This window comes from Mesoplodon bidens (genome assembly GCF_964165515.1).
Source record: "Mesoplodon bidens genome assembly, chromosome: 15".
Lineage (NCBI taxonomy): Eukaryota > Metazoa > Chordata > Mammalia > Artiodactyla > Ziphiidae > Mesoplodon > Mesoplodon bidens.
In genome coordinates, this window is record NC_138171.1 from 64,431,307 (window position 1) to 64,445,866 (window position 14,560).

A 14,560-nucleotide genomic window follows, 5' to 3' on the forward strand; every position below is an offset into this window, starting at 1 on the left:
GTAATGTATCAAACTTCCACACATCTTTATCAACACTTACTATTATGTCTTTTTGATTCTAGGCATCCTAGTGGGTGTGAAGTGGTATCTCACTCTGATTTTTATTTTCATTTCCCTGATGATTAAGGATGTTGAGCATCTTTTCATGTGCTTATGGGCCATTTGTACGTCTTCCTTGGAGAAATGTATACACTGACCCTTTGCCCATTTTTATTTTTTATTTTATTTAATGATTTTTTAAATAGTAGGTTTTATTTTTTGAATTAAATATGTATTTATTTGGCTGCTCCGGGTCTTGCGGCATGAGGGATCTTCGTTGCAACATGCGGAATCTCTAGTTGAGGCATGCTTGTGGGATCTAGTTCCCTGACTAGGGATTGAACCAGGGCCCCTTGTATTGGGAGCGTGGAGTCTTAGCCACTGGACCACCAGGGAAGTCCCTTTACCCATTTTTAAATTTATTTATTTATTTATTTATTTATTATTTTTGGCTGTGTTGGGTCTTCGTTTCTGTGCGCTTTCTCCAGTTGCGGAGAGCAGGGGCCACTCTTCATCACGGTGGGCGGGCCTCTCACTGTCGCGGCCTCTCCTGTTGCGGAGCACAGGCTCCAGACGCGCAGGCTCAGTAGTTGGGGCTCATGGGCTTAGTTGCTCCGCGGCATGTGGGATCTTCCCGGACCGGGGCTTAAACCCATGTCCCCTGCATTGGCAGGCGGATTCTCAACCACTGTGCCACCAGGGAAGCCCCCTTTGCCCATTTTTAAACTGAGTTATTTGTCTTTTTATTGTTGTCAGGGTAGTGTATATATATTGGATAAAAGTCCCTTATCAGATATATCATTTGCAAAAAATTTTTCCCCATTCTTTTCACTTTTAAGAATTTATTGTACGTGAAATAAAACACGTCGCATACCCTTTACCATCATCACCATTTTAAATGCACGTTTCTGAGGCATCAGATATATTCACCTTCTTGTGGAGCCATCACCACCATCCCTAGAACTTTTCATCTTGTAAAACCAAAATTCTGCAACCATGAAATTCTCACTCCCCATCCCCTCCCACTGCCCCTGGCACCAACATCCACTTTGGTCCCTGAGTTGTTGACTCCAGAGCCCCCATTGGGTGGAATCCTGCAGTGTTTGCTGCAGTGTCATTTTGGAAGAGCTGACTTGCAGTCTGAAGCTCTGCCTGTTTGCACCTAAAGAATCTGCATTTAGGGAGAGAGTGTATGAAGAAGGGGGTATACAAGGAACAAGGGTGTCTGGGGTGACTTTTCACTTTTCTGATGGTCTCCTTTGAAACACAGAAATTTTACATTTTTATTATGGGGCTGTACTGTTCTTTAAATAATATAATTCAATTTAATGTGGCATTTTTGTGTAGCAGACTTAAGTCTTAAAGGCTGGAGAAGAAGTTTCCATTGTAGCAGTGAAAGCAGCCTCAAATTTCACATGGGACATCCCTCCTCTGGGCTCCCTTCAACCAACTTTTGGGTTCCTCCTCCCCATTCATTCTCATCCACCCTGTCTCCCATCAACGCTGGATTCCAACCTCTTCTGCAAATCAGAGTGATTTGGGTCTGTCAAGTTCCTGCCACCAAACTTCACCCCAGCTCCATCAGTGCTCAGAAGAAAGGAACGGCTTTCTCTCCTGTCATTTTTATTGTCCTCCTGGTGGGGCTGACAAGCTCTTCAAATACAACTTTCCTCCTCCTCATACTTCACAAGGATACTAACAGAGGCCCAGATGGCTTTCTGGTGGCCTTGAATTCTCAGGTCCCAGGCTGGTTGAAGACACCTGGCTGTCGCCCTCCTACTGGTCTGCTGCTCGTGACCAAGGTGGGCAACATCCCCACTAGCCTCAGCTCTGGGCAGCACTGTGGGGCCGCTGAAGCTGGGTACCAACCAAAGAAGTGGCCGCTAAGTGACTCCACACATGGGGGTGGACCTCTCTCAACCAAGGCCATCAGCTGGGCTTTGTAGACAACAGGAAGGGGTTGGCCCCTGGGAGAGAGAACATGGCAGAGACACAGAAAAGCCACAAGGCAGAGACACAGAGATGACAGCTGCTGGCCCAGCTCCCTTACCCAGCAGGGCCACCCCCACCCCCACCCCAGCTTGTTATGGCCCCAGCCCCAGAGTGAGCATTCAGAGCGAGGGCATGGAATCTGCATTTTTAAGTTTAGTGGGTCATTCTGTTGTGTAATATTCCAAAAGCATAGGTGCAGAGGCACTGATTTAGATCCTGAATTCTGTGGAGAGTGGGAAGGGGGGAGGTTGCAGTGGGGTCAATGAGGTGGCCCAGGTTCCACCCACTCATCACCCAGGAAAGCTGAGGAGCCAGTGACCCTGGACTGAGAGGGGACCAGTCCACTGTCTTTCCACCAGCATTGAGCTGATGAAGCCAAGCAGTTCAGAAGGAGGTGGCAGAGGCTCAGGTGTGGAGGTGGGGAGAGGTGTTTTAGGGACAGGATGGTGTCCTATTGAACGTAGGCATTTCTGGTACCAGCATGGTGACTAGAAAGAAGGTCCACTGGGGCGGGATACTGGAGTATCATCCATGTGGCCACTGATGTCACCCAGAACTTGGGACACTGGTGCTCAGGGGTGGTCTCAGGGCTGGGTTTGGGGTCCCCACCAATATGGCTTGACTGGGACTTCATGGAAGCAGGACAGGGTGAGAAACATCAGAGCAGCGGGTGGAGAGCCGGCCTGGGTTCAGCGTCCCGGGCAGGCCTGTCCTGTAAAGACCCGAACAGCTTGGGACAGCTGCTGTTGCCAGGCGGGTCCAGGGCTGCAGGGAGTCAGCCAGCTGAGCTCCCGGAAAGGCTAGGTATTCTGGGAAAAGAAGAGTCCTGCGGGGTCGAAGCCAGACCGGAGTCCGGGTTGCCAGGGGAGGGGGAGGAGAGAACTAGGAGGCCAAACACGTGGGGCATTCAGTGCCAGGGCTAGTCCTGTCACCACCCCTTGGCCTTTCCAGGGCTTAACTCCACCCGCATCAGCCCAGGTGCATCTTCGCTGAGCTCCGCCCGCCCCCGGGGACAGAGGGCCCGCGGTGGGAGATCCGGTCCCTTCCTTGGGGCGGGCGGTCCCCCCTCAGCGGGAGGCGAAGCCCCCCACCAGCAGAGGCAGAAGGGGCAGCAGGTGGGGCACGGACAGCCGCCCTGCCGCCTGACTGATCTCGCACTGACAGTCGCAGGCTCCTGGCTTAAGGGTCGCTTTGGGGGGTCTGGGGGCGGAGCAGTCCAGAAACTTAGGGCCCATTGGTTGGGGGGAGTCCTGCTCGGCTTTGACGCTGCCCTTGGGGAAGCGCCAGTAGTGGGCGCCCTTGAAGAAGTAGGTGTCACCTGCGGGGAGGGAGCAGATGCTTCAGGGGCTGGTCCAGGCCTGCCCCTCCCCCCTCCCCCCGTGCAGCTTCTCTCCCCAGGGCTCTCCAAACCCCCGGGACGTCCTCTAGCTCCCCATCCCTCGGCCTCTCCCCGCGGGCGCTCTCTCCCACCCGTGTTGCTGACGGTGACGTCGTCGGGGGCGTTCGGTGCCCCCTCCCAGAGGCTCAGGTCGCGCGGGTAGCCGGGGTCCGGGCGCGCTGCCGCCTCGTCGTACCGCCAGTACCGCCTGCCCCGGATCAGGTAGGTCTTCCCGTTCAGCGGCCAAGAAAACACGGCGTCCACCTCCTCTCCCGGGGGCAGCCCCAGCTCCGTGAGCGGCCGCGCGGCGCCCTCCAGCCGCCGGTCCTGGAACACCCAGAACTGCCGACCTGAGTGGGTGGGAGAGAGGGGCAGGTGAGCGGCGCTGCGCATGCCCGGAGCCAGCCACGCCTCGAGCCCCACTTACCGCTGAAGAGAAGGATCCGGCCGTCCGGATGCCGGGCATAGGCGGCCTGGATGACCTTCACTTGGGCCGGCAGCCCCTCCCAGAAGCGGTGGAGCCGGGCGGGCCGGGGGGACACCAGCTGTCCCGAGGGCTGGAGGCGCCAGAACCACGGGCCTACGGGGGAAGAAGGGGTGGGCATGTGGGCGTGAGATGAGACGGCAGGAGGTCTCCTCCACCCCCACCCCCCGTAGTGTGTGGCTCGAACACAGCGCTAGGTTTCCCCTTCCACCGCAGGGTGGGCAGGTCCATCTGAAAATCAAGGCTGCAGTGGCTCTAAGGTGACCGGCTGATCCAGGGCTTTACCCTTTTTAGCACTGAAAGTCCCGCATCCCTGCGAACCTCACAGCCCCGGCGGGTCACTCTAAGTGGGTAGGAAGCCAACTATATGGGGTCGGGGAGGTCCGAAGTCACTTACCTTTGAAGAAGAAAGTTTCGCCTCGGATGTTGGCGATGGCGTCAAAATGGCCATCACATCGATCAGGAACGGGTTGGGAGGGGCTGGGAAGGAAAAGAGAGGTGAACAGAGGGTTGGGGGGCCCCTCTCCCTTTACTTAACCTGGACGGCATCCTACAAGGCAGGGACTCTTACCTGCCCATCTCGTGGAGGAGGACCCTGAGGTTAGGGGGCTCACCCAAGGCCTCACAGCGGGAGAGATACTCACCTGTCCGGGGGCAGGGCAGGGGGTGGGGGAGGAGGAGCCAGGGGTTTCCTTGTGGGCTTGTCAAGTGGGGTTTGGGGTGCTTTCCCTGTGGAGAAACCGTTAGAGAGTGGTGAGTCCACTGACCCTGCTGCAGAGGCTACCCGGCGAGCGCCCCATCGCTCCTTGTACCGTAGAGCTGTTGCAGGCCTTCGAGGTCGTCCTGGGACAGGCGGTACTCGGTGGGGTTGCCCACCGGACCCTGGTAAAAGGGCCTCATGATGGAGTTGGGCGCTGAGGAGTGGCCCAGGCCCAAGGCGTGGCCAAACTCATGAACAGCCACAGCAAACAGGTCTGTCCCTTCGCCATCTGGGGAGGGAGGGAGAATGGGCTGGAGCTGTGCCCCACCCCCACCCCTAGCACCCCCAGGCCCCGGGGAATGGGGCCTTCTGCTGGGCAGAAACAACCAGGAGACCCTCAGAGGTGGCCATGGCCTCCTCTACCCAGACCCCCGCCCCCCGCCCCAGCCATTTTATCCTTCCTCTCTGCGTTCACTTATTTGGTAAATGTTCTTGAGTAGCCTTGTTTGGCAGTGCTAGATACTGGGGTGCCGGTCTGAAAAGACCCACTGAGCAGGTTGGGGGAAGAGCAGGAGGAAACAGTGTGAATAGAGGAAGGAGCAGCTTTACACTGATGAAGCCCCTTCCCCCAAGAAGGCAACATACAGAAACATTCTGGGGGAATCAGGAGCCTCAGGGTGTGTACAGTTCTCCTAAGGGAGCCCCAGCCCTTGGAGTACCCTTCTCACAGCTCCAGTCTGTTGGCAGAGGCCCCCCACCCCTCCGAACCCTTCCCACTCCCACCCATGGGGAATGTTGGTCAGACTCCATGGCCCCACTCCTGCCCCATGGTCCGCTGTCCCGGGTCCACCCCCCTCCCCCAGTGCCCACAACCCCTCAGGCCTCTATTTCCCCTCCCCCATCTCCCTCTCCCACAGCCTCCACCCCACCCCCACCTCCCTGGGGTCCTTGTCTTCCCTCCCCACCACTGCAGACTTCATCTCTCTCAGAACACGAAGCTCCAGCAGGCACTCTCCAACCACAGCCTGCTGGCCCTGGCACCCAGCCTCTCTGACCACAGAAGCCTCTTCCTTGGGGACACGGCCCAGGCGCCAGGACCGAGCCTTTCCACACTCCCAGCTGCTGGCCAAACCCCAGCGCCTCATCGATTCCTGAGCCAGCGAGAGGCCAAGGAGGGACAGAGACATCAAGAGAGGCAAGCAGCCCCACCTGGAGGTACGGATTTCCCCAGATGTTGATCTACTTCATGGAAATTTCTAACTAGAGTGAGCAGTGTTGCATGTGGGTTTATTGGAAGTAACCTGGTGAACTGAAAAGCAAATTTCTCTCCACCCCTCAAGGCCACTAGGCGAGAATTTAAGGATGAAATGAGTGAGTCATAAGCAGAGTAGCAAACACTTGTCCGCATTTACTTTTCGCAAACCTCTACCTCCTATCCCCATTTTACAAGTGAGGAAACTGAGGCACAGAGAGGTCAAGTTAAATGACAGAGCTGGTACCCTGGCTGTGCTGTCCTGCAGCTCAGCAATGATTTCAGATGTCTTGGTCAAACTCACAAGTACTGATGAATTGCCATATTGACTGTGGATTTTCTCATTGCACTGAGTGCTTTTCCTAAGAAATTGGAGGACAGGACGTTTGGTGTCTTAATTGGGTAGATCTTTTTCATATCTCACCACTCCCCCCAACCCCGTCTTGCCTCTCCTTTGGCCGCACCCCTTTCTTGCACCCTTCTCACGCAATTCAGCTGGGGAAATTACACAACCATGCAGATCCAGCCACATGAGACTCTTGGTGCCCATCTCTGGGGGTCCTCGGCACCTCCTCTCATCCTTGCCCACAGCCTCAGCAGGCAGCTCCTTTGCTCTCTCCACTCAGCCTCAATTCCAGACTCATAGCCCCTTCAGCCCACTACCCAGCCCCAGCCCCAGCTCCCAACTCTTAGATGACAAATGCTGACAAATGCATTTCCTATTTCATCAAGACAGGCCGCTGATGTAATCTGTAACTTCCTGTGCATCGGACACAGCACTTCATCTCCCCCAGCTTACCTCCTGCTGCGTGCCGTGCCCTGGGCGGAGGTCCTTGCCTCACTCACCTCCTCCAGAACAAGGACAGTGCCCCACCCATCCGTTCATTACTGCATTCATGCATGCATGCATCCAGCTGTCCATCCATCCATCCGTGTCCGTTCATCCATCCATTTATCCATCCATGAATCCATGATCCATGCACCCATCCCCCACCCCTTTCTTTCTATTGGCTCATCCACTGTCCCTGAGTGCTCAAGACTCCCTCATCCTAAGACAACCCCTGGACCTGTCTGCCCTCCATCCATATCCCTTCTCCCTCCCCAGCAAGTTCTCTGGTCAGTGGTCTGAACTCAGCCTTCAGCTCCTCAGCTCCTCTCACGCCTCTGTGGTCTAGATTCTCCCCCCACCCACCAAGCCTGTGGGCACTAAGGTCACTTTGTCCCCAGAGGGCCAGATCCAGGCATAAATAACTTACTGGATGATTTGCTGCCCTGCTCACTCCTGTCCACTTCCTCCTTTGCTTTTGTTCTTGGTCACCTTTCAGCCTGGTTTTTCTCCATTTCCTTTCATTCCGCCTTCCCTGCCACCTTCCTCTTAATTGTGGGACGCCCCACAGCTCTGAACTTGATCATCACATTCTACATTCTCCTGGAACCTTACCCCCAAGTACCGCCAACTCTCAAATCTGCCACCAGACCCAGCTCATAGTAGCTGGCAGTAAACAGACTGCCCTGTGCTGAGAGCTGTAGGTGAATTATTCGTCTAATCTGCAAGCCCATGGGACCAGCACATACTATTATTATCCCCATTTCTCAGATGAGGAAACTGAGCACATTGAGGTCAAGTAACTGATACATGCAGCAGGCAGAGGAACGCTGGCTCGAGTTCCACTTCAACCCAGGGATCTTAAATGCTGCATTACACAGCCTCCCTGTGGTGGATTTGTCTATCTATGTGATCTGCACCTCACCCAAATCCTCTACAGAGCCTGTGTGCCCATCCTCTGGCCGCCCCCTTCCCCAAGAAATGGCTCTCCTTCCTAGCCCAGCCTCCCCTTCCCTGAGCAGTCTGCAGCCAGTGGCTGATCGATGTGGGGGGCAGGGGGGCCGGAAGAGCTGGGCCCCCTTCCTCCAGGCAGAACCAACCCTGTGGCATTATTTATGCTCCAGTGTTCCCTGCGGGGTCAGGCTCCTGTCCAGCTGAGACCACATCCTTGCTTAGCTTCTTTCCCCAGTCCTCTCCTGCTTCCCTTTCCCCTGAGAACATGCCCCCAAAAACTGCTTGCACAAGAATTTTCCTCTCAAGCTCCAGTTCTGGGGAACCTGACCTAAGTTGGAGGAATCCAAATTCTAGTGCAAGATACCCGACCACTAACGCACCACCTGCACTGACCAGCCAACCAGCACTGCAGGCACACGTCCCAACCTGAACTCACCCCTGCCTTCCTGAGTCTGCTCCTCCTCCTCCTCCACTTCCCACCTGCATTAACAAGACACCATCCTCCAGGGGCCTTGAGCCAGAAACCTGGCTGGTACCCAACCATCCTCACCCCCCTTTGCCCCCAGAACCCAGTCAGATCCCAATCTTTGCCCATCCTGACTAGACTCCCCGCAGAGCTTCCCACTGCCCTCTGCCCCCACTCCCATCCCCTCCACCATCTCTCACCTGGACCCCAAGATAGCTTCCTGCCTCCCTGTCCCTATCTTGCCCCCAATGGCAGCCAGTGGTATTTCTAGAATGCAAAACCTTCCACAGTTCCCAATGCCTTCAGAATCCTATCATCCAGACCCCACCATGTGCTGTCCAAGACCCCTCGTGGTGTGAGACCTGCCCTCCAGCCTCTGCAGTCCCCTCCCAACACCATATTTTTGCCTTCCAGCCCCAAATGTCCCAGGCCGTTTCTCCCCACAGTGCTCCCACCCCTGACTCCCCTGGCCTCAGAGAGCTCACTGGCTTGTGCTTTCTTATGTGTCCCCTCTCCCCCACCCCCACCCCCTGCCCTGCATACGCCAGGAGAGTGGGACCTCGGGCACTAGTCGGCACTCAGTATATATGTGTGGAACAAACAAAGTCACCACTTCCAGGAAGTCCCCAGCACTCAAGAGCTTTGGATCAGCATTCCTTTGAACACCCCCAGGCTTGAGGACATCCTCTGTTGTGATTCCCCGTGGTTGTGCCACCATGTGTAGCAATTGCCAGTTACTCTTCTGACTCAGCTGCTGGCAGAGCTGTGTTTTTGCCCCTTTAAGTCCTCAGCCCCACCTTGGAGCTGAGCATCTAACAGGACTCTGTAGGGCAATTTTCTGTGTTAACTTGGCCAGACTCTGGCGCCCCCGTGCTTGATCAAACACCAGTCTAGATATTGTTGTGGAGGTTATTTTATACACATGGATAACGTCTATATTCAATTGACAGTAATTAGAGCAGATCACCCTCCATAGGGTGGGTGGGCCTCGTCTAATCAGTTGAAGGCACTAAGAACGAAAACTGAGGTTTCCTGGAGAAGAAGGAATTCTGCCTCAAAGACTGCAACATAGAAATCCTGCCTGGGTTTCCAGCTGGCTTGTTCTGCAAATACTGGACTCAAAAGTGCACCACAAAGTCACCTGAATTTCCAGCTTGCAGGCCTGCCCTACAGACTTTGGGCTTACCAGCCTCTGCGATCCTATGAGCCAATTCCTTAAAATAAATCACTTTCTACACACACACACACACATACACACACACACACCCGACTGGTTCTACTTCTCTGGAGAAGCCCAACTGATACAGCCTCCATAAATAAAGGTAATTTAAACTTAATTTTTAAGGACGGACAGGTCTGGGGAGAGGATCTCTCAGAAGAGGGGAGATTGTACCTTTTGACCCAAAAGTCCAGGCCTCCTCATCATCAAAGTGAGTGTCCCCAGAGATGGAGTGCTCCCCAGGGAAGAAGGCATGGGCAAGGGTGCCCCCCTGCCCGTCGAAGGGGTAACTGTCCTGGTGATAGGCCCGGGCAAAGTCGATGAGGATATCAGGCTCCATCGGGCCCTGAGAACCCACTTCCTGGAATTTGAGGCCTGATTCAACACCCCAGGTGGTCAAGGCATGGTGCATGAGGGTCCGCACTGTCTCCTGGCTCAGCACTGAGCCCTGGGGGAAGGAGTTTACCCTGGAAAGAGGAGGGGCGAGTGAGGGGGGCCAAGGAGAGAGAAGGCAGCCACTCACTCGAAGCTGGGTCAGGCAGGCCCAGGGTGGGAGAGGGCGCCAGGACCTACCTCCATGTCAGGGTTCGCTTCTTCCACACGCTGCCACTCAGAGCATACCGGCGGCGCCGCCTGACCAGCCCCGCCGCCCCCAGCACATCAGGCAGGGAGCAGCGGGGCTTATGCATGGTGGCCACTGTCACAGGGTCTGGGGGAGAGGTTGTGGTAAAGGGGGGTCACCAGTAGGCACCAGCTCACTTTCTCCATGGGGAAACTGAGTCTCATAGCGCTTCAAACACTTGTCCAAGGCCCCACATTTTCGATTGGAACCCAGGCCATCTAATTCTGGAAGCCAGCTCATACCAGACTATGACACTGCCCTTCTGGGTAGTACCACCCTCTGCACGGCCCTGCATGGACTCAGAGTCTCAGGCCAGGATCTGGGCATCCTGTTTCCCTGAGCCCTGGCCGCTGGCCTCTAGAGGCAGGAACCCTGGGGGTGCAGTGAGAACTACTCTCTTGGAGGCTGGAACCCCCTGGGAGGTTGCCCATACCTCACACGCTAGCTCCCAAGTCCCCATCACAACCAGATAAAGCTGAAAGTCCCCAGGTCAGCTGGGTCTCTGGTCTCCTGTGGCAAGCCCCTCCTAGGTCAGATCTCCTGGAATCCCCTTTACCAGCTTGGCTCCATCCCCAGCCGTCCCCTCACTCCAAGTGAAGGTTGAGGTGAAAAAGAGCAATTGAGCACATCCTGTTGCCAAAAGGGTCCTACCTCCCCTCGTAGCTGGACATGAGCCCTCCACCTCTCTCTTCCTTTCATTTAACCCAACAGACGAGCCTCTCAGCTCTACCTCCAAAATATACACCCTGGATTCAGCTGCGTCTCATCACATCGTTGCCTGAACACTACGTGCCTCCTTCCTAGTCTGGGTGCTCCCCACCCTCCATTCTCCAGCAGTAAGCAGAGGAAGCTTAAAATTGCAAATCATATCTAGTTGCCTCTCTCCCTCAAACCCACTCAGGGTTTCTTATCACACTTGAAATCAAATGGAAACACCTTTCACAGCCCCTGATCAGGCTCTTGTTTAGCTCATCAGTCCTCCTTTCATTACAGGCATGCAAGCCAGTGTCTGCCACAGGGCCTTTGCACTTGCCTGGGACACTCTTTTCCCACATCTTCCCATGGCTGTTTCCTCCTCTTTGTGTCCTACGAATTCTTCAAGTCATATGAGCTCCTCCCAACTCATATGACATCTTTCAGAGGGGCCTCCTCTGCCCAGACCAGCTCCCTGAATACCATTAGCATTTTATTTTCATCAGAACGCTCACCACTATCTGAAATTAGTTTGCATATTTCTGTTCTTGATCTGTGTGTGTCTCCCTCTAGAATGTTAGCTCCATGAGAGCAGGGACCTCATCTACCTTGTTCACCACTATACCAGCGGAGCCTGAAATGACCTCACATGTCATTTATCAAGAAGAGATTCCTGATAAATATTTACTGAAAGAGGAATATCTTAGAACCTCCGAGTTGGGACCTGAGGTCAGCATTTCATAGCGCCCGATTCAGATACACGGGAGGTTTAGAAACTGCGGTTGGTCGGGTGGGCAACAATGGTCAGGCTGGGTGCAGAGGCTGGGCTGGGGGAGGGGGTGGGGGCCACATACCCAGGACTCCTGTCTCCGGCAGACCCGCAAACCTCTGCATGACCTTGATCGCATCCCGCAGCTTTGCAGGGCTCTGCAGCTGGGCCTGGCCAGGGTGAGGTGGCGGCAGGTAGCCATAGCGGGTCAGCCAGTCCTAGACCAGAGGAGGGAACAGGGGAAGCAGGAAAGGTCGCAGAGATGGGACTTTCCCTTCCCACCATCATCCTGGAAGCCCCACCTCTCACCAGACATAGATAGCCCAGAGTTCTCAGCCCCGGGTACTGGCCTGCTCCCCATCTCAAGGTACAGGCCCTCCAGCCCTGGGTTTGCCCTTGTTCACCTGTTCCCAAGAGTCCCCACCTCCCCACCCTAGCCCCTTTCCAGATTTCCAAATTCGGGCCCCGAACCTCCTGATGGATCCAATAATTCGGGTCCCCTGTCTCCATCCCCGGTCACTCTTTGGACATTTGAACCGCCCCCAGCTTCCTCTGAACCCGGGAGTCCAGGCCCCGGCTTCCCTCTCCCAGCCCCCCTGCAGGTCCAGGAGCCCGCGAACCCCGGCACTCACCACGCCCAGGCTCAAGTCCTGCGCGGAGGGCTCCCGGGCGCGCGCGGGCGGCGGTAGCAGCGGGAGCAACAGCGCCAGGAGCCGGAGCATGGCGCGGTCCTGCCCTGGCAGCCGGCGGAGCTCGAGGGGACCAGACCCGCGCCGCCCTGGGGATCCGGGGGTGGAGATCAGGGGCCCAGAGAGGCTCAGGGGACCCGGCGCGGGATACGAGGAGTGGGCGAGGGGATGGGGGATCCGGGACACTGGGAGGCACGATGCGGGGGGCACAGGGGCGTCCAGCGGAGGGCAGGCAGAGTTGAGAGGGTGCGGGAAGGGGGCGGAAGCTCGGGCTCCGGGTCCGCGACGGCCGCCTCTCGGGGATGCGGGCCGGTCCTGTCCGCGCCGACGGCCCCTCCTCCGGACTGGAGCGGCGGGCCGGGCGGGGAGAGGTGGGTCAGGCGCACCCCACTAGGCGAAGACGGCGCAGCAGGGGAAAGGGCCGGATCTTCGGTCTTCCAGCGAGACAAGGCGGGCCGGGTGGTGACGCAGGACCCCTCCCGGACCCAGGACCTCTCCTCCGAGCGCTTCAGAGAGCGCGGGTCGCGGCCCCAGCCCGGCCGCAAGTTTCTCTTCCTAGATCCCGGCTCCGGTGGGACTCCCCGGAGCGCCGCTCGCTTCTGCTTTCTCAGATCCCCGAAGCCGGGCCCGGGGGAGGGGCGGCTCGGGGTCCTCCCCTTCCCCCAGCCGCCCTTCCCGGAGACCCCAGGACGCTCGGCCGGCCAAGCGCAGGGGGGATTTCCGGGCGGCGGGAGGCTGGGCCGCTTCCCCCTCCGCGGGGCCCTGGCACGTCCCCCGCCCATCTCCGCCCGCGGCCCTCGTGTGCGCGCGTGCGGCTGCCTGTGGCCACCGAATTCATTCCCCCAACCACGTGGGCTGCGCGGGTCTCTGCTTCCTACGCGGTGGTCCTAGCAACTCTAGATCCCAGACCCGGGGACTACTTCGGGGCAGGTACTAGGCATTTAAAAATCCAGTAACATCCTCGCAGGAGCTGGAGCGCCGGCCCCGGGCCGGGAGCGCAGGGCGGAGGAGGGGGTGAATAGGAGGAGATCCCGGAGGCACAGACGCCCCTCGCGCCCCCCGGGGAGTCGGGTGCTGGGAGGCCTAGCAGCTGGAGAAGGATGAGGAGGAAGGTGGGGGTGGACTTCCTGGCGAGGGCGGCTGAGTGAAAGAGCTCAGTCTGTGGCGCAAGCAGGGCAGCCACAGGACCCCATGTGTGTTTTAAACAAAATAAATAGTGAGCAGGATTAGCAAGCTAGAGATGCAAACTAAAACACTGAGATCCTGTGCTGATCCGCTGGGGCTGCCATAACAAACTACCACAGACCAGGTGGCCTGAACAACGTGAGAAATTTATTTCCTGACAGTTCTGGAGGCCGGAAGTCCAAGATCAAGGTGCAGGCAACGTCGATTTTTCCAGGCTTCTCTCCTCACCTTGCAGGTGGCTGTTTTGTCCCTGTGTCCTCACGTGGTCTTTCCTCTGTGCCCACACAACCCTGGTGTCTCTTTGCGGACCATATCCCCTCTTCTCCTAAAGACACCAGTCACATTGGATGAGGGCCCACCCTAATGGCCTCATTTTACCTTAATCACTTCTTTAAAGGCCTATCTCCAAATCCCCACATTTTGACTGGGGATTAGGACTTCAACATACAAATTTAGGGACACTGGTTCAGTCCATAACGGATCCCGTATGCAATAAAAACGTCCACTCCTCCTCCTGGTGTTTCTCCTTTGCTCTAACACACTACCACACTCACAATGTTTAACATCTGACACTAGATGTGGGGGGGGGTTCCCCACATCGAGCAATTCTCTCTGACAGCAGCTGGGTGTCCTACGATTCTTCAATTCTGATAGTAACCAGTTATTGAAGACCCCACAGGTTAAGGGTTCAGTCCCACGAGACTGCTCCCCATTTCAGATGCCAATCACAAGTAGGAGGCCTCCAGGTCACCCCAGGTTCTGTCAAGTTGGCTACAAATCAGAGGTTCCCATGACTTCCTCCTCCTTGGACTTGATTCTTTGCTAGAACAGCTCACAGAACTTGGGGAAACACTTACTTACATTTACCAGCTTTTTATGTAATAAAAAAATAGGATAAGGAATATAGATGAACAGCCAGATGAAGAGATAGATACATCGGGCAAGGTCTGGAAGAGTCCCCAGCCCAGGAGCTTTTGTCCCCATGGAGTTGGAGTGCGCCACCCTCCTGGCATGTAGATGTGTTCACCAACCCAGAAGCTCTCTGAACCTCATACTTTGGGGATTTTTATGGAGGCTCATCACATAGGCATGATTAATTATTAACAATATCCAGCCCCTCTTCCCTCCCTGGAGCATGAGAGGTGGGACTGAAAGTTCCAAGCTTCAGGTGACCAGCCCCCATCCAGGAGCTATCGAGAAGCACACCCAGAGTCACCTCATTAGAACTAAAGACACCCCTATCACCCAGTAAATTCTGATGGATTTAGGAGCCCTGGGTCGGAAACTGGGGA

General features: G+C 56.1%; 1 protein-coding gene across 2 annotated transcripts; it reads right to left on the bottom strand.

Moving 5' to 3' along the window:
• Positions 1-2,162: 2,162 nt before the first annotated feature.
• MMP25 (matrix metallopeptidase 25) lies at positions 2,163-12,453 on the bottom strand. Of its 2 annotated transcripts, XM_081256042.1 has the most exons (10): positions 12,027-12,453; positions 11,480-11,612; positions 9,884-10,019; positions 9,485-9,777; positions 4,706-4,882; positions 4,538-4,622; positions 4,291-4,373; positions 3,837-3,989; positions 3,502-3,759; positions 2,163-3,349 (listed from the first exon to the last, which is right to left on the bottom strand). In XM_081256042.1, exons 1-10 carry the CDS (start codon positions 12,114-12,116, stop codon positions 3,099-3,101), a joined length of 1,659 nt encoding a protein of 552 aa, XP_081112168.1. In that variant the 5' UTR covers positions 12,117-12,453; the 3' UTR covers positions 2,163-3,098. The 2 variants fall into 2 exon arrangements, with proteins under 2 accessions (XP_081112168.1, XP_081112169.1); XM_081256043.1 differs by lacking the exon at positions 4,706-4,882.
• Between the last annotated feature and the right edge of the window lie 2,107 nt (positions 12,454-14,560).